This window comes from Clarias gariepinus, chromosome 25, assembly GCF_024256425.1.
Source record: "Clarias gariepinus isolate MV-2021 ecotype Netherlands chromosome 25, CGAR_prim_01v2, whole genome shotgun sequence".
In the NCBI taxonomy this organism is placed as follows: Eukaryota; Metazoa; Chordata; class Actinopteri; order Siluriformes; family Clariidae; genus Clarias; species Clarias gariepinus.
Window position 1 is genome coordinate 17,623,262 of NC_071124.1, and position 20,340 is coordinate 17,643,601.

Below are 20,340 nucleotides of genomic sequence, written 5' to 3' on the forward strand. Positions count from 1 at the left end.
ACCTGGGGTGAAAAGATCACAGATCTTAGGGTAAAACAGAACATTGTGTACACTTTATTTTTGTCTGAACGGTTAAACTTGAACTTGAAATTTCCCTCAGCAGACAATGACACAGTGTCAGGCTGCTCTGGAATATCCCAGTTCACCCGAAGGCAGACATAAATAACTGAACAGCGAGGTGTTTCGCAGCGAGCTCGCGAAGCATTACCACTATTAGTGAGACGTTATAATGAGCGCGTTTTTATTCACGTAATAAACACACGATAGTGTCATACCTGGATGTGTACACACAAGTCTATGGATCATGGTGTAAATATTTAATATAGAAAAGATTAAAAATTCGAATTAAGCGATATGCGAGCCTGAAACAGGATTGTCTGAGTGAGTCAGCGGATAAAGCAAGTGAACGTATGCAAGAGAAAAGGAAGATAGATGGAGGGAGAGATACGTACCCCTGGCAGAGTTTTCTGTTCGTGCAGTGCATTCTGGGCTTTGATGGCTGACTCACGAGCGCAGTAGGTGAGGAACGCGCAGCCTGGAGAACAGAGAGGAGGATTAAAGTATTACTGCACATGCCCACACACTACTGCCCACACACACACACACTCACACACACACACACACAAACAATCTCACTCGATCTGTCACTTACATATAAATACGTACACGCTCACACACACACACATACACACAGAGTCTCTTTTCAAATTTTTCTGCACTCACACACACACACTGCTACGGTTCAACTAGTTTTAATACTATTCTATTATATAATATGATATATTTTATTATATTACATAATGCAGTATTTACAGTATTTATATACAAAGACAAAATTCCAAAATGTTTAAGATCACATGTACTTGTTATCATGCATTTTAATTCTATAGTTTTAAATGTTCTTAGTTGTTGTCTTTGCTTTTGATGCAGACCAATAATGTGACCATTCTAAAATGATGAGGCAGGGTAAATACATACACAACGCATGTTTTTTTTTTAAATAGCCATTTTATTTAAAAAGTGAAACTCATATTCTAGATTCATCACATGTCAGGTTTTTGGTTTTCATTTTGAGGATTATTGCTTACAGCTCATATAAATCAAACATTCAGTGCTTTAAAACATATCAAGTATATCAAAAATATCAAAAAAGCATTTAGGATACTGGTCAGGAGAGTTGGCTGGCCAAACATACCATGGTCAGCAAACCAGTTAATGAGAGTTTTGGCACTGTGTGCAGATGTTAAGTCCTGCCGTAAAAGAAAATCGGCATCTCTATAAAGTTTGTCAGCAGATGGAACCATTAAGTGTTCTAAAATCTCCTGGCAGGTGGCTGCGTTGACTTTCAAGTTGATAAAACACGATGGATCGACACCGTCACCCCAAATCATTACTGACTACGGAAACTTCACGTTGGACTTCATGCAAGTTGGATTGTGTGTCTTTCCCCTCTTCCTCTAGACTCTGGGACCTTGATTTCCAAATGAAAATTTAAATGTAGTTTAATCTGAAAAGCGGACTTTGGAACGCTGATTAACATTCCAGTTATTTTTCTACATAGAGAAGCATTTCTAGGCCTTTTTAAGCCACATTTATAGATGAACTGTAATGACAAGTGACAATCATAGTGAAGATAAAGGAACTGCTACTGGACAAAATTATTAAACAATACTTTAACAAATTACAAGTTCCCTTTGGGATTAATAAAGTACTCTTAGTATCTATCTACCTTAGCAAAATAGACACGTCTGACATTGTCCGGATTCAGAAGTGGTATAGAACTAGGAATGCAACAGTCGTATCCCATTTCTTGAAGATGTCCATGCATGGTGGCTCTTGATGCACTGACTCCAGCCTCACAACACTCCTTGTAAGGCTCTCTCATGTTCTCATGCTCTCATGTTCATCAACATTAAAAAACAAACGATTAAAATATTGCACTTCTAAAATCTATCAAATGTTTTTCCATGTTTTGCATTAAATTACAAAACAGGTAACACAGTATACAATTTTCTTAATGCACAAATATCTTTTTATAATACTTTTTAAGTATTACAAGTATTACAAGTATTACCAGCCTAGTTTTAATTTTTCAACTAATGTTGTTAATTTGTGTAATGTGCAAATACTGTGTACTGGTATAAAAAAATGTAAAAAAAAAAAAAAATAAATGTTTCCAAAAGTGACCTGTTTTTCCTGACTGTCATTTCCGTCAATGACATATTTTTCATAGAAAACTTAATTTTTTTCTTTCAGTCAAATATTTGTACATTAAACAAATATGATTTTGATCAATATAATAAGTTCATTTAGAGATAAAAAATATCTTGGCTATGTTTACTTTTCCTACCTTAAGTATCTCAAATAAAATGTAATTTTAACGCCAACGTGACAAAGATCTGATTTTCCTTTAGTGCTGTTTGAGCACACATCTGATATTCAGATCTTTCATATGTGACTTCATCAGTCGTACCTTTGAGTCTTCTAGCCCAAATTGTTCGTTCTTTTGTAACGTGAATCCCATAGACGCTATGCAGTGCAATAGTTTCAAAAGAATGAACGACTCGGACTAGAAGACTCATGAGGAGAACCGCTCAATTCTGTTAACTTTGTAATGCACTGCATCAGAAGCGTCTGATTCAGACCAGAAGATATGAGAGGTGAGCTACTCATTCTGTTTATTATAATATGTCCTTAGCTACATTGTAATATTTTCATTACTGGAACTATGGCCAAAATTTGTGTATGTAGACGTGTTGAGGGTCTGTTTATTAAAAATGTTTATTTTAAATGTTTATAAAAACTTTTTATTTTATTTCTGATCAAAAGAACGAAATGAATTAAATGACTCAAAAAAATATTTGTTAAGTAAAATATCAGTAAAATGATCCAAACGTCCCATCAGTAGTGCAAATGCGTGCCGTTTCAGAGGAAAGATGCGTCCAAGTTAGAGTCAGATAGAAGTCACTTGTAATCATGAGTGTGAACATTTATGACATGCAAATCTGATCTGATCAAAACACTGGAACTAAACAATGATGCTTGCAATGTGATCGTAGTCTCTGTCAGAGAAAATGATTTCTCCTTGTCTTACAAACTTGAATGAAAGCATGAATATGACAAAACCGGAACTACTTCTTTTACTGTGTTGCTTAATTTTACCACTAACACTCGTGTTGAAAGACCAGTTTGTGATTATAGAATCAGCCAAAAAAAATGATACACACTTCGGGAAAAGAAAAATAGTATCGTGTATGTTATATTAATATAACATTATCATGTATATCAATCAATATAACATATAGCATTCAGTTGTGAGTCTTCAATTGCACTTGTAACTGATGATGGCGGATTTTCATGTTCACCATAGATCACCTTTAGGTAAATCTCCAGAATAAAAATATTGCTGGTAAGTCTTAATTTGAAACATTATATTTAAAACTATGGCATTGTCCCCTGCGATTTTGCTTTGTGTTCCCATTCTGTCTGTAGAAGTATAAAATTATATGCTCATTAATATTTAAATCCATTGGTGTCCTTAATATTTTAAGTAATTAAAATTCAATGCATGTGTTCAGCGAATATCAAAGGCATAATATATTCTACACGTATTCATATGGAGGCATGAGAATATATATGCACACAGAGAAAGAGAGAGAGAGAGAGTTCTTAAGAAAAGCCCTAAATTATTCATTTATTAACATATACAATTAAGCAAGAAGTAGAAAGAAGACAACATCTATATCATTTTCTCGTCTCCTTCCATCCTAATTACTCTCAAGTGAGTTGGAGTCAGGTTTAAAAGACTGTGATGAGATAGAAAGGAAACAGAAATATCAATAAATAAAGGGTGAGAGAGTGGAGGAGTGGAATAGCAATGGAAGGTTTGATGTTTGACCGACTCTGATCAGGGTGTTGCGTGACTGCCTGGAGAAAATTGGAGAAATGTGTGTGAGTGTGTGTGAGTCACCAGTAGGGCTTAATGTAAAGTCAATACAAACGGTTGCATATCTCTCCGCATAGAAGCCAGAGTCAGACCTGGCACCAGGGTGTAGCACAGGCGCCGCTGTCTACTGTATAGGTGTATTGCTATTTAAACCTAAAGTTCATGTGGCCCAAACCAGACGGTTAATCCTGTTACTATACCCACAGGAACAGTGAACCAACAGGGTCGAAATGGTAGAAATGGCAATATTGCCTGTATGGTGAGTGAATCCTCGATCTGACAGTTGCTTAACCGCAATTACCGCTATCACTTGAGTTCACAACTCGGCTCAAATGAAGACCCGCTCTCACAGTTACTGCTTTGGTTTGTAGCTGACATTTAAGCTTAGTTGTTCACCACACATACATTACTGCACAGTCTTTATTTTTGGCATAAACCAGCTTTTTGTTAGTAGGCTGGGATCAGAGTGCAGGTTCATCTATTATACGACACATCTGGAGCAGACATGGTTAAGGGCCTCCCTCAAGGGCCCAACAGCAGCAACCTGCTAGAGCTAGGGCTCAAACCACGATCTTCCGATAAATAACTCATAGCCTTAACACACTGAGCCACCATCGCCCCAGAAGAGCATGGAAAGCGGCAATACTGCCTACTTTGGCTGTCTTTCCCAAACTATATATACTATATAATCAAGATATCTTGTTTCTGAGCACTAACCACAATCCCTGACCAGACAGTTACAGTAAATGCATTGAACAATGTTACATACTCCTGTTAATGAACATAAACCCTTGCTCAAGGTATACATCTAACTGCTCGAAAAGAAAATCCCACTTATCCCAAGTGCCCTGAAATGAATTCATTAACCTCTTATTCTAATCTGTGTTTTTATTTGTTCTGAACAATGTCAGATCCTTAGTCTAAAGATCACTTGTTCCCTCATCCTTCATAGTTCTCTTTGTCCTTTCAGTCCTGGTGGAAAAATAAACAGACTGGAAAGATATAGCGGTTAAAAATTCAATTCCCTTGTGTGGATCACAAGGCCCTAGTGTGATCCTGTGTCACGGCTCCAGCGAGGTCACACAGACCCTGGATGTGATATAAGTGGAAAAGAGGGCATGAAAAAGGGGCCTTCTGGGTGGATGGATAAATTGATCAGAACCGTCAATCAGCCCTGCTTTATATGGCCGTCTCTCCTCAGGAGGTTTGAACCTGTGAGATGCATAGGTCAAGGCTTTAACGACCTTCTTTTAACACCTCTGCTCCAACGCTTGCTTTAACGCTTGCTCCCCCCCCCCCCCCCCCAAATGATTTCCAATGTCTACGGCATGAATGAGTCAATCCTGATGTTTTTATCCTTTACACTCATTCTGTCTTTGGGTGCTCATGAAAGCACCTGCCAGAATGATCAGTGTTGAAGCAAAGCTGCAAGATGATTCCCTGATGTATTAAACACATGCCCATAAAAATTAATTTACAGTCAATTTAGGAGTATGTGTTGAAATTTGATAACACGAAAAGAAACATGGCGATTTACATACAGACTGTGTCTGCAGAGGATTCCAAATTTTGAGTGTTTATCTTTTTGGGACATTCCGAGACAAAATACAGGTCAGTGATAATTTGGCAAACTGATTAATTTAACACCCGCAGTGTGGTTTAGTAAGCCTGGAAGTCAATTTATGAACAACTGCGTGCACAAATTACATTTATATGCCTAATTGACTAGTTTAATAACTTATATCAACATAAATCAAATTGACTTGTAATAAAGTCCTGTTAAAATGATCACCTTCAAACATACAATTTACACAATGTAACTGGTTTGGGAGATTAGAAGAACTGTTAGAAAGATTTGTGATAAAAACTCCTGTAAATAATTCTGGGTAATACATTTGAATGTCGTTGCACCACCAGGGTCCGGGTTCGATTCCCACCTCGGGGTCTGTGTGAATAGAGTTGGCATGTTCTCCCCATGCTTGGAGGGTTTCCTCCGGGTACACTGGTTTCCTCCCACAGTCTAAAAACATGTAGATTAGGTTAAATGGCGTTCCCAAATTGCCCTTAATGTGGGAATGCACATGTGACTGTTGACTGGACGGAGGTACTATGATCGTAAAAATGGGAGTAATTACAATGTTCACCATTGGCGTCCACGGTCCATAGTTGGACTACAGAGGTTCCTGGATGGATGGATGGATGGATGAAATATGTTTTAATACTTTGGTCATATGCATAAAATAAACCCATGAAAAGATTAAGAGGAAATTGTTCTTGTGGGGAAAAAAAGGATTTATAGCCCTGCTATTAATCACTGTGGGTTTGCTGTTTAAGATTTATTGTCACCTCTAGAAACTCCTGAGCGTCTGAACAAAACTCCACTATATGGGGTAAAACGCTTGAGACGTTTGCTAAACTCAGGACAGAAAGCTTGCAATAAGAAATGGTAGTAAAAGTAATTCATGGCTGGTTTAAAAGTACATATTAAACACATTAAACACTGCACAGCTTGGTAAATTATTGGCTAATATAAGTTACACCTCAGCGCTTTTGAATTCTCTGATCCGATTGCTCAGAAAGAGTGTTAAATTTTACAGTATGTAGCAGGTCCTCTGATACTGTAGTTATTCCAAACGCATGGCAAATCAAAAGTCTATATATTAATATTTATGAACTTGCTCTTATACTTACTGTTTCTATAGTAACAACTTATACAACGACTTCTCATAAATATCTCATATACATAGAGAGAGAGATTCTATGCAGAATATAACTTTAATAAATGATTAGGATGTATGTTAATGTCGATTCGATTAATACTACAATTCTGTAAGTATCACGATTTTATGTATATCCTGATGCGATATTAACTTCCACAGAATCAGTTATATCAGGTTGATCGGTCATGACTGATTATGCTGAAAAACTGCCAATTCCGATCTATAAGTTGATCTCTAATATACTGTATATGTTATAAATCATTTATAATGTAACTTTGAAGGGTCAGTGTGGTGATACATGAATCAGCACACACAAAAACAAATCACAATTCAGACCGGAATTGATTTTCTCCAGATTTTTTTTACATCTTATATTTAATGAAGTAAAAATACTGTATATATTTATTTGCTAATATGATAAAGCTTTATGTAAAGGAACTTGTCTCTGGTGTCGGCGATTTAATCGATATTATGATTAATTAAACATTTTACCTTGATTATGATTCATGAAGGATTATTTTGTTTGATTGTTTGTACGTACAAGGGTTGTTTCTTAAATATGCTCGATTATTAAAGCTGGGATTTTTTTCTCCTTCGTGTTGTTTCCATGTCACAGGCTGGACAGGATGGAGTCTACACACTTGGTAGTATGTTGACTAAAGTTTTTACAAAATTAATAATAATAATAATAATAATAATAATAATAACTGAGGCGGCACAGTGGTGTAGTGGTTAGCACTGTCGCCTTGCACCTCCAGGGTCCTGCCAGGTTTGATCTCCGTCTCTGTGTGCATGGAGTTTGCATGTTCTCCCCGTGCTTGGTGGGTTTCCTCCAGGTACTCTGGTTTCCTCCCACAGTCCAAAGACCTGCAGGTTAGGCTAATTGACGTTCCCAAATTGCCCGTAGTGTGTGAATGAGCGTGTGGGTGTGTGTGTATGTGTGTGTGCCCTGCGATGGATTGGCACCCTGTCCAGGGTGTTCTCCACCTCGTGCCCTGAGTCTCCTGGGATAGGCTCCAGATCGCCGGACAACATGAACTAACTTTACAACTATACAAAACCTATTCCACGTTATTCTTGAATAAATAAAAAATTGTGATAGTTGGGAAATTAATGTTGTATAAGAGAAATAAAACAAAAAATGAGATATGCTGCCTTTTATTGTACTATTTGTACATGTGCTTTACATAATGACAATAAAGTTGAATGTAACTAATGTAATCTAATCTAATCTGAATATAATCAACTTTTGGGTTGTTACAGTGTGAAGCTGCATCACAGCAATATGTCCTTGATTATTTTCCTGCAACAGCAAGCCGTTGTTTTCTTCCCCTAAATAGTTTACAGACGATAGCATAAATAGATCACTTTATTCCTGCTAGATGGAAATTTACATATTACAGCACAGAGAGGAAGAAGACATAATAAGAATAATGCTATATTAGAAATGAGAGGAGATAGCAAAAAAGTAAACAAACAAACAAACAAACAAACAGATTAGCTAGAATCTTCATTGTGTATGAGTGTGTGTATGTGTGTGTGCCCTGCGATGGATCAAGACCCCGTATGCAGGGTGTACCCCGCCTCATGCCCTAAGTCTTCTGGGATAGGCTCCAAACCCCCATGACCGCGGTATAGACGATGAGTGAGGGAGTAAAAATTTTGATTTACTATTTGACTTATAAGGTATAAGAATATTCTTATAAGAAATTCTTGCTCTTTTAAATATGAATGGATCACACATAACTCCTAAGCAACACCATGTAAGTAAGTATTTGATTTTGTAAGGATAAACACTATTCCTTTATCTTGTTTCAAAAGACAAAAAGTTCCTACTGTAGTGGAAAAGGTCACGGATTAAAGCCAGGTTCTGTATGTCTGGCAGACAGCGAAGTTCTCGGAGCTATAAGTGAGACTAAGAGAGGTGGTCATGGTGAGCGCAGGCTGCTGTAGTCTGGAGCAGCGTGTCAGTCAGAGATCAAAGGCAAATTGGTGCAGACGCTGCTTACACGAGGCAGAAATCACACACTTTCACTCTAGCCTTCTTTCTCCCTCCACTAAATATTTCGAGCTTTAGTTCCTGAGATTGGCCGCTCGTTTCTAGAGCTCGCTCACACAAGGAAGGGGAAAAAGTAAATCGTTTCACTTCTCCGCTGAAATGATCAGCCTATAGTTGTTATGATCGTAATTCTTCGCCGTATCATATTAAAGGATAAAAAATGTGCAAAACAATATCCTATATCCTAAATAACTGCAAGTGGTGTCATTCACCGACACCACTTGCACATTAAAGGAACTCAGCCGGGAGTTATTACCACATCCCCCGTACAGTCCTGACCTCGCTCCAAGCCATTTCCACATTTTTGGACAATTTTAAGGACCTCCAATTAAAGGACATCGTTTCAGATGTGAAGCAAGCACTCCAGTCATGACTCTGGGGTAAGGAGAAAATTTTGTACCTTGATGGCATCCCATCGCTAGTGAAAGGGATTATATAGAGACATAAAGGTAGTTTTTAGTCCGGTAACTGTGTTCTTTAATTCTCCGCAGGCAAAAGTCCTGGTTAGACTTGAACTTGAACGTGAATTTTGGGTTTGGGTAGCTTTAATGAATATCAAATGTTAACTCATGAGTTATATAAATTCTAATATCTATTTGTGATGAGCGTTCCATTATTTAGCACAATTCAAATTAATAAATGATTTAATTAATCATTCATTATTAATAATAATAATAATAATAATAATAATAATAATCCATCTAGGAACCTCTGTAGTCCAATTTGGTGACCATTGTATTTATTCCCATTTTTAAGACCGTGCTAGAAGCTCCTGCCAACACTCACACACTCCGAGTGAGTCGGGGATGCCAATTAGCCTGATATGCATGTCTTTGGACTGGAGGAAGAAACCCACCAAGCATGGGGAGAACATGTTAACACCATGCACACAGACCCCGAGGCAGGAATCGAACCCGAACCCTGGAGGTGCAAGACCCAGGTGCCAACCATTGAACCACTGTGCCGCCCATGGTAATAATAATAATAATAATAATAATAATAATGATAATATTAGTAATAATTATAAATGAAACACATCTACAGCTAAAAAAACATTTAATCATTTTCTATAACCACTTAATCACAATAAGTGTTTAAAATCCCGGGAACACTTGGCATAAAGGAGCAATTACAACCCTAACTTACCTTAATCTACTGATATGTTTCTTAAAGAGTGGAGGAAACCCACTTAGGACAGAAATGTACAGAAATTCTGAATAGACATCATGTCTGAAGCTGAAACCACCTGCTTCACCACAAATACCAATCGCTGCATTAAATTTATTTATAATACTATAATGTAATAATAGCAATTACGTTTTGTATTACTGTATAATTGTATAACACAAATATAGGTTTTAATAACATGAACTAACCTGAACAAAGAAATAATGAATAGAAATTAATTATACAGTAAGTAAAGTATAGTTGTCCTGAGTCAAAGAGTTTTTTACAGACATTGCCGGACAAAGTACCTGCTCTGAAGATGACGACTACGTTGATAAAAAAACCTGAAAGATCTAAAAAGGTCCAAGCAGCTAGCTATTCATCCTTAGAATTCCTTATCAAATGACACTGAGGGACATGTATTCAGAAACAGAGAGCGCAAATCATAAAGGTCGAACGCTATTCAACTTTACAGAATGAGGAGGTTCTTGACATCTGGACAAAAAAGAAAAAAAAAAGAAAAAAAACTTTCTAAATATCTCTGGATTTTTGATAACATACAGCTAAGAGAAGAGCTTCTTTTCAGACCTTTCCCCCATCCTGTCTTATTGTTCCAGCTACAAAGCTCACTCAGCTCCTGTATAATTGCCTTGTAATGAGTGGCATTATATATGCGGTAGTCTAGTGGAACCTGTAAACCTTAATTAAGTCGGTCGCATTCAGATCTGTTCAACCTCGGCCCTCGGAGCAAAGCTGTGTGTCAGGAGTGCAGGGACCACCCCATGTAGAACTAATCACTCCCTCTTTCTTTCTCTCTCAAACATCAACCCCCCCCCCCTCCCCCACACGCACTCCACATGCATACACACATACACAAAGAATGCCATTTAACAAAAGCACAAGGGGTTACCACGCTTATGCATTCAAACTGCACACCTGGGCCCTCTTTTCGATATTTATAGCAAACTGTATCTAGAGCTGAGGGGAAAAAAAACTACACTACACGTGCAGGTAAACACTGTGTGACAGAAGTCATTTGTATTGCTCTCTCATGCGGTGATTTATGGAGGCAACTGTTGGAGAAGAGGTAATACCCGCACCGCGATAGAAAGGACCTTATGTACATGATGCTATTATGCTTAAAGTGTACCTTTCAAATTGTGATGCTGAAGAACACAACAAGCGCTGCATAAATATGAATTCTAATGCAAAAGAGGGTCGCGTGTCTCATTTATCATGTTCGGTTTCCCTTTTTTTTGTGTTTATGAAGGATTACGGCTTTTAATGCGACATAATACATTGATATCTCTCTCTCTCTCTCTCGTACTCTCTCTGAATAGCTTTGCTTTCTATGTCACAGGAGTCTATCAGTACCTTCCTTGAAATGTTGCACTGAGTAAATTTTGTAGGTTGTTTATCTGAGGGTCTGGGTTCGAGCCCCATTGTCCGTGCATGCCACACCCCGTACTACCCAGCCACTGCATGCGATGCCGCTCCCAAGCCTGGTTAAAAGAGCATCTGGTGTGAAACTTGTGCCAAGTTGTGTGTGCGGATCAGAAGGTCCGCTGCAGTGACCCCTTGACGGGCGCAGACGAAAGAAAGTTTTCTATGGCCACATTGCCACATGATGATGATGATTGGCATTTTTACTACAGAAACACACCCCCTCCGTTTAAACCCAAAACACTGCCATTAATAAATATTATAAGCAATAATTCAATTTGGTGCTGTACAAATTAGCCTGTTACTCAGTAATGGGGTACGACATCACAGTTATCCGTTGGTTAAGGCATGAACTGATATCAATAAAAAAAAGAGGCCACAAAGGTGCGATTTTTTTTTTTTGCTTCACCTTCTGACAAATGGTTTCATATATATTCTAATGTAGTGAGTGCAGCATTAAGGTGTTATCATAGTCTAGCTTAAAGTCCCGCTGGGAAATTCATAAAAGATAACTTTACTTGGCTCAGGTCTGATCTTCCATTTGCTACCATAAAATACATTTTGCAGTTATGAGGTTGCTTCATACATACAAATTCTATTAGTAGTTTTGAAAAAAAAATCGTGTATTTTTGAAAGCCTTTGTCCAATGCTTGTGTAAAAAAAATATAGAAAGGAATAAAAAAAGTAAAAAAAAAAATAACAGAGATTCATCAGGAGGCCAACGCTAGAACGCTCAGCATGCTTTCTGTTCCGGCTTGCTTCTACAAACAACGAGACATGATTACAGACTTCATGTGAACAGTTTGACAGCAAATCTCAATAAACGTTTTCAGACTTTTATCGAATTATTATTCTCTGACACACAAGGTTGTTTACAACAAAACACTGAATTACGAAAAAAAAAAAAAATGCTGCGTAACCTTACTTTATAAGCTTTAAATTTCCATGTTTTTTGCCAGATTTTTGATAAAAGAAACATCCTGTGCAACACAATGGCTGCCAAGAATGGTTTAAATGTGTTCACTGGGTAAGTCAAGTTACTGTTATTGCAGTCACTCCAGCATGTATAAAAATGACAGGACTGCATCATTTCACATCTGTGATATGTTAGAAATAGGACATTGTGCCATTTGGATGTTGTTCGAACACCATGTTTATATACTTATCCTTTTAAGCTTTGATGGACATTGTGGTGTAAGCACTACAAATTTCTTGCTCTTTTTTGCATTTCTTGATTTGTTGCTTCCTGTTCCATAGTCAATTACTATATTCTATTACTATAAGGACTATAGTAGCATAGTCCATAGTTCACGAGTGTTTTGGATAGGGTCCTAATTGTTAGAAGTATTTAATTTTAACATATCTAGTCAGTCTTTGGCTTCGTTCCATTCCACAGTGCACTTTAAAGGGTGCTCCCTACTCACTGCTCCGCATGCAGTAAATGTCAGTTAAGGGAACCTCCTTTCGGATCATCACCAGCGCAGACGTCACTTCCTCCGTGCGTTACCATGGTAACATAAGCACTTTAGATACCTGTTATTATTTCTGTGAAAATTTTACACTACAGAAATTCAATATTAAAACACAACATGTGAAAGTAAAACATAAACTATTAAAATGTGTATAAATCAATTATTTGATTCATATACATGATGTGGATTTTTGTTTTACCAGTTACTAGCCTATATAATAGTTTATTTGATATTAACAGTTTATTAATTAAATTGAATAAAAATGATTGCGTCATAATATTATGTCGTCCTCATTAATAATTATAATAGATACACTGTATAAATCCCTCTCGAACTCCAGTTTTTCACACTCCAGCAAGGCGCAATGACTGATGGGAAATTTTTAATTTCCACTTCCGGCTAAGTGATGACCCAACGGTTCCCTAAACCGTTAGAAGTTCCCTTCCAACCAAGCAGTTTCACTCCCTGCTGTTTGGAATCACACTTAGCATGGCATGTGGAATACAATGTGCAAAAAAATTACGAGAATTTCAAACCGATCGGAACATCGCCATGGTCTCGCATCTCTTGTTTCTGTTTTTTTTCTGTTGTCGCTGAAAAGTTTAGACTCGATTCTATTTATCGCTGGTTTGCTTTCAGTTTTGGTTATCTTTGTTCCAGTTTGTTTTTAATGAATGTTCTTTAATTAGTGATCTTGACGTCCACAACTTGACAGCGCTGTGTGTGAAAAGCTGTTGGTCATATGGTGCATACCTCTACTATCATATGGAGCTGTCATCATGTACCTGAGTGAAGCTAGAACACAAAGAGGAGGATGGTGATGATGCTGAGCACTAAAGGTTTTGTGTTCAACAAAACTCAACACATTTATTGATCTAATTTCTATTGTGATGAAACTGTCGGAGGTGGAGATATAGCGATTTAAAAAAAACACACAAAATTCACAGTGACCTAACCAGAACAATTTTAACTAACTATTTTCACATTTGTGCTATTTATTAACGAAATCATGCACAAAACTGCAAAATGAGATAATTAAGCAAATGAGATAACAAAGCAACTCTGTGGACTAACATTCAACAAACCCAAAGGCATGAACAGCGCCACCTGCAGTGCTTCTACACTCGATACATAATGTTCAATAAAAAAATTGCAGAGGGAATGCAAGCATGTACAGTAAGGTGTTTTCATCTTCAGCGGTGGTGTAGTGGTTAGCACTGTCGCCTTGCACCTGCAGGGTCCGGGTTCGATTCCCGGCCAGACTCAATTCCTGCCTCTGTGTGCATGGAGTTTGCATGTTTCCCCCGTGCTTGGTGGGTTTCCTCCGAGTACTCAGGTTTCCTCCACCAGTATATTTGTGTGCCCTGTGATGGACTGGCACCCTGTCCAGGGTGTGCCCCACCTCATGCCCAAGGTCTCCTGGGATAGGCTCCAGGCTTCCCGCGACCGTGTATACAGGATGAAGCGGTGTAGACGAGGAGGGAGTAAGTGAGAGTCCTTAACTCGTCATGCTTTAAAAGTTTCCAAAGTTGGACAAACTATTGCTTGGACGTGTATGCAAATAACAGCAATCAGCCTTCTCCTCCAAAACTGTCGTAACACTAAACGAGGCAGGTCGAAGAACATATATTTGGCTTCACCTGGGTCTAAGGAGGCATACGTCAGGCCTGATTATCTGCACGGGTAGCTGTTGTGCGATAGGAGGAGACCTAGATAACAGAGTGGAAATGTGCAACAGCTAAATTGGAAGAAAACTGGGTTACAAATTTGAAGACCCCAAATTTGCATGCAAATGAATCCATTTGAGTTTGTCAGAGTGGAAAAGGCTTTTCTGTTCCAGAAACCTATTCATTTATACTCATTTATAAAGCCCTATCGGGTGTTGGAAACGGTTTCACTGGTGTTACTGAAGCAGTTATTTAACATAATAAGTGGCATCCAATTAAAATTCAATCCCTTGTTTGGATTTTTAGGGAACTGACGATTTTCCTTCAGTAGAGGTCACGTTAAAAGAGCCGAACCATCAAGGCATTAAGAGTACGGTTTATTTTCAGCTGCGAAATGTGTTGAATGTGCACACACTGAGGTCTTGCACACACCGAAGATGGAGCCTGACAGCAGCGCAGCAACAACAGAAATCAGCAAATGCATAATATTTATAACTGATGGTGCATATCTACGCTTCGAAGTTGCAAATTCCGATAGATACTAATCAATCTGATGTATGAAAGTTAAATCTGGAACGGCCCAACCAATTCAATTCAGAGTGATGCGATGCAATATGATGCAATAGGATGTAATTCGGTATTATGCAAACAGTTTGATGTTCATTTTACTTTGTTTTTGACACTGCTTGCAAGAAAACGTCTGATAGCCATAAATCAATACATTACATTACAAAAAGCACTTCAAATTTTGATGACTAGAATATTTTACTTGGAACACTCTCTGCTATAATGAAATTCCTAGAAACACAGACTGATGAAGGAAAAAAAAAAAGCTCTGTTTATAGGCTATGTGAAAGATAGATTTTAACAAAGGGGGGAAAAAAAGGCTTGCTGTGTGGTGGGATGGGAGGCACATAGGCTGGGTCACATTCACTGTAACTGGATGCCATGCTGTCTTTAATGGTGACGACCATTCAAGTAGCCACGCCTTCTTCCATTTCCGTTATACTTTAACCACAAAGGCAATGCCTTTCACCTAAAACTGAGACCATCGATCTTCTTTTTTTCTAGAACCTACAGTCACACCGACAGTCATACTGCCATGCTTACTTCACTGGGAATGAAAAAGCACAGGAGACATTCGTCCTCAACTTAGACAGACAGACAGACACACGACATGCCTCCTGTGCAAGGACTGAAACGTACAGAGGCCACACCTACTTGAAATGGTCTGACTATCATGCCTTCTCCACAGGAACTGGCAGATTTAAAAGTCAAGCCTTGACAGGGGCTGACAGGCATAGATGGCATGGCTTCTTTCTTTAGGATCTATAGGGATAAAGGTCCACTGAGACTGAAAGGCATAGAGGCCACATCTCTTTCAGTAAGGCTGACAAACATAAAAAGAAAAAAGGAAAAAAACACACACACAATGAGACTGACAGGCACCATGGACACTGAGACAAACTCCCCTGAGACTGACTGGTTCAAAGCCACGCCTTCTTCAAGGTGCCTGACAGGCACACAGTACATGGCAGTTTTACTGCGCATGTTAATCAATTCCGCTTTTACGGAAACTGTCAGGCACAGAGACAATGCACAGAGATTTAGTATTTACAGGAATAAAACAAAAAAAATAAACACACACCTTATTCTTTGTGCCTGACAGGCACAGAGCCGATGTCATCACTGGGTCTGTCAGGCATAAAAGCAATCCCTTCTTCCTTTAGGACATATAGTGACTCAGAATGACAGTGTCAGTATACATTCCATCTCCGCGAGCCTGACTGGCACAGAGGACGTGTCTTCTACCCTGAAACCCGTTACAAGATGTTCTGAAGGACTGACCAACACAAAAGCCGCTCGTAGGGATGCTGCCTTCAGCTGGCCTATAATTTCAACAGCCTGACGCATTCGAAATGAGCGTCTGCTTCTGTTTCAGCAGTTCCATTCCACACCAGAACAGAACACGATGTAGTGGCCTCCCAACATCTAATGCATGTGAATGAAATGAAAATCTAATGCATAATAAATTTCAGCCTGGCCCAGTGTATTCGAGCATGTGAACACTTGTGTGAATAGGCTCAAGCTCTTGTCACGTCTCGCTGATGCATTTCATCTTTCATGAGAGAATCCCGTTGTTTATTACAATACGCAGAAGAAGCTCTTAGAATCCCTGAGCACACGATTACTTTTGGATGATGGACGCTCCCGTCCTCGACCAGTACCTGAACCCTGAACGACGCTAATGCAAAACCGAATGATGGATTGAAGAGGGATGCTTTCGGATACGAAGATAGTGTGCTAGAAATGACCTCATACCCGAGTCAAATGCTCGCAAATGGATAGAAAGAGCAGAGGAGTGTGTGTGAGAGAGAGAGAGAGAGAGAGAGAGAAAGAGAGAGAAAGCGAATGAGTGTAATTCAGACCAAGAGCAAATGATGACTTATGGTTAAATCATAGCGAAAAGTAAATCGGGCATGGAGGAAGAGGGAATAGCTGCTGTGCCGCTTCAGGCTTTAGGCGGCGGGTTTTTTAGGAAACAGCAGGAATGTGCCACTTGTTCAACACCTATTCATCATTCTTCATTTCTCCTTTATGCACAAAACTAATACTCTTCTGGCAACTGCAGTTTGTGAAACGATACACACTTATTCAAATATTCAATATGGATCATCCACAGCCACATTAATCACTTTAAGTAGGAATCCAATTCTAAATATTGGCATCAGACTGATTTTGGATTGAATCGTTATGAGATCAGATTTGACATATTTTCTGAAAGGATTTAGCCCATTATTTCAACATAATTCAAACACATTACAGCATTTATCTTTAGCCTGTGGACTTGCATCTTTACATTTACTCTGTATCTATAAGAATTAATAAATAAATAAATAAATAAATAAATGCACTGACAGATCATTTTTACGGTCAGGGAAAATGTGTGCAACTTATTTTATTTATTTATTTATTTTAGATGCACCACCTGCTTTAATTAGGTGTCATACACAACCTCATACTTTGTGTGTATGCGTGTGCGTGTCCTCACTTGCATTGTCCTCACTTGTATCTGTATATGTTATGCATGAGAAAATGCTACAGCCTCCTGCAAAACAGAGTTATCACCTCTGAGTGTTTTACTTCTCTTACAACACATCGATTTTGCAAACAGCTGTCATTCCAGCTTTTCCAGCAATTCTTGCTTTTTATTTAATAGAAATAATGACACGTTATACTTTTTATCCATTTGTAGTTCCGTTTAATGTCCATGATACAAGTTCATTTCTGTTATAACTTACATTGCAGCCGCTACTGTATAAACTGTTGCTCTTTCGCCCACCTCTCTCTTTTTTCTCTCTCTGGAAATTGGTGTTTTCTCACAAAAAAAAAAAATTACTATGTATATTATTAGACGTTAGACAACCTTCTCTGCTAAATAACAATACAAGAATATTTATAAAAATCTGCTTATGGTCAAATTTAGACTTCGTAGCATGCATATAATGGCATGCAATAACACAACGAACAAAATAACACACCATACAAGCCTTATATGAATGACTGAATGAGTTGTTACTATGGAAACAGTAGAGTATTCGAAAGAGCGCATTAACATTAGTGTGTTAATCAAGAACTTCTGTCGAGTCAGGTCCGAGAATATAGAAGTGCTGTGGCATAAAAGGCTTTATTAGGGTACATATTACATACACTGTTGTCTCTTGTGTCTCTCTCACACACACACACACACACTGACACACACAGACACAGTATCATGCTCGGTAACTAACCCGGTCTCACTACTATTCTATTGATTTTGTGTACTGTAACATGCCGTCCCAAAACCGTAAATCAATGTTAGTTGATCGCTAATGTAACAATAAAGCAGTGAGATGGCATGGAGCACCAGCAGGGGTTTGTGTGTGTGTGTGTGATAAAGAAAAACAAGCATCCTGCACGGACTGATCCTGCCAGCCTAGGTCTACAGTTTACTACAGGTACTGTGTGTTTATGATTATGTGTGTGTGTGTGTGTGAGAGAGAGAGAGAGATGTATGTCTCAAGGGGCAGACCACTACACAGCAGAGCTTTAAAGAAACTACAAAGCATGTTGCTTTCCATATTTTCAAAGCCAGATCCACAGTAAATCTGCTCACCACGTAACCACTGCATGCATTTTAAAATAAAATGTGATGTGCATTAAAAAATATATCTGACTCCACTATCAGGCATGTTACCACTTTTTGTCCACATGTCAAAACGACATGATTTTTATTTGCATGGTCACATCACACGTTGCATAAGATCTCTTAACGTGCAATATCAGTGGAAACTTAAATTCTTTTTTTTTTTTTTTTTGGAAAGCATAATGAGCATGCACGTCGTTTTGTCGTGATCGGTTAGAAAACGTTGCGCGCGTGCACTGACGCGCCGAGAATTCGAGCTGCGCAATACTACGGTGCGTAAAATCGTCACTCCGACATCATGGGGTGATTTTTTTAAATCTTTGTAAATGTCACTATGCGATATGCAATTCTATGCAATAGATAAATCCCTTCATGGGATTTTATTTTTGTTGTTGTTGTTTATTTGTTTTGTAAGCTGCGACTCTAAAACAAACAACAGCATTTTTTTTTTATTGTTGTTCAAATAATGCATGCAAACATTTGCATCTCACGTAAAAGGCTTGCTCTTTCACTATGCATTGTTAAATAATAGATTGGCAATGTGATGCTAACATGGACATCATTCAGGCGCAACACGCGAGCAAAAAAAAATAAAATAATAATCGTGCAATAAACAAGTGGGAGTGACCCCAGCATGCGCGCATGTCCACCTGCTGAGGGTTATTTCGTGACACGTTGTTTTGTTATGAGGGGAAAAATGCAACAAAATATCAGTTTATTGGTGCAGAACAAAGCGTGATGTGGCGTGTTGTTTATAATCAACAAATGTCTGTCTTTGTTGTTTATGATCCTGAAAATGAAAAACAGAATTGCGTAATTCGTTCCCAAAATGACTAAGTGGCGAAAAAGCTCGTTAGTGATGTTTTAGGAAAATTCTCCTAAAATGATTGTTATTAAGCTTGGAGCATAAGTAACCACGAGCGCGCGCGCGCGGGCGCAGGGCGCGAGTGTGAGCGCGTTACCTTTGTGCATGCCGGTGTAACGGTCCTTCAGCACGGTGAGCTCGTGGATCTTGCCGAACTGCTCGAACAGTGGTTTGAGGTCCTTCTCTTCGAGGTTGCGCGGTATCTGGCCCACGAAGAGCTTGATGGCGTCCTGGTCCTTCATGGCGCCGCCGCCGTCGGCGTGGATCACGGAGCCGGACTCGGGGCCGCTCATGGGCTTGGGGAGCGCGAGGTGCGCGTGCTGCGGGCTCGGGGCTGCTGACAGTGCTGCGGGTGACGCGCCGAGGAGCGCGCTGGCGTGGGCGGGCTGCGGGGGAGTCTGCTGCTGCTGCTGCTGTTGCTGCTGCCGCCTCGCTTCACTCTGCGTGAATCTGGCCATTCTGAGCCGAGCGCGCCGGAGACAAGCGGAGCGGAGCGGAGAGGAGAGGAGAGGCGCGGGCAGGCGGGAGGATAATAATAACAACATACACACGCGCGCGCGGGGGCGGGCTAGTACGCACACACATACACACGTGCGCATACACACGCACGCAGACGTCCGCGCGTGCGCAACGCCGGGAGACGAGAGTACTGAGCGCTCACATGGAAGCGCGGCGCACTTTTTTTTTTTCTTCTCCTTATTCGACACATGTCGTGCTCAAATGATGGAGAGGGGATCATGAGGGAAGCGCGTGGTCTCACCAGCCTGGCTCTCTAGGGCCCCCTGCAGGACATGGTGTAGCATTTACCCTAGAAC

General features: G+C 39.3%; 1 protein-coding gene across 1 annotated transcript in view; it reads right to left on the reverse strand.

Annotated features, from left to right (window-relative positions):
* Positions 1–20,070, reverse strand: part of LOC128512999 (CUGBP Elav-like family member 5) — a 216,171-nt gene extending 196,101 nt beyond the window's left edge. Inside the window, exons 1-2 of the mRNA XM_053486577.1 lie at positions 19,623–20,070; positions 453–535 (exon numbers count right to left, since the gene is read on the reverse strand). Coding sequence (XP_053342552.1) covers positions 453–535; positions 19,623–20,070 — 531 coding nt within the window. The remainder of the gene's footprint in view (positions 1–452; positions 536–19,622) is intronic.
* Between the last annotated feature and the right edge of the window lie 270 nt (positions 20,071–20,340).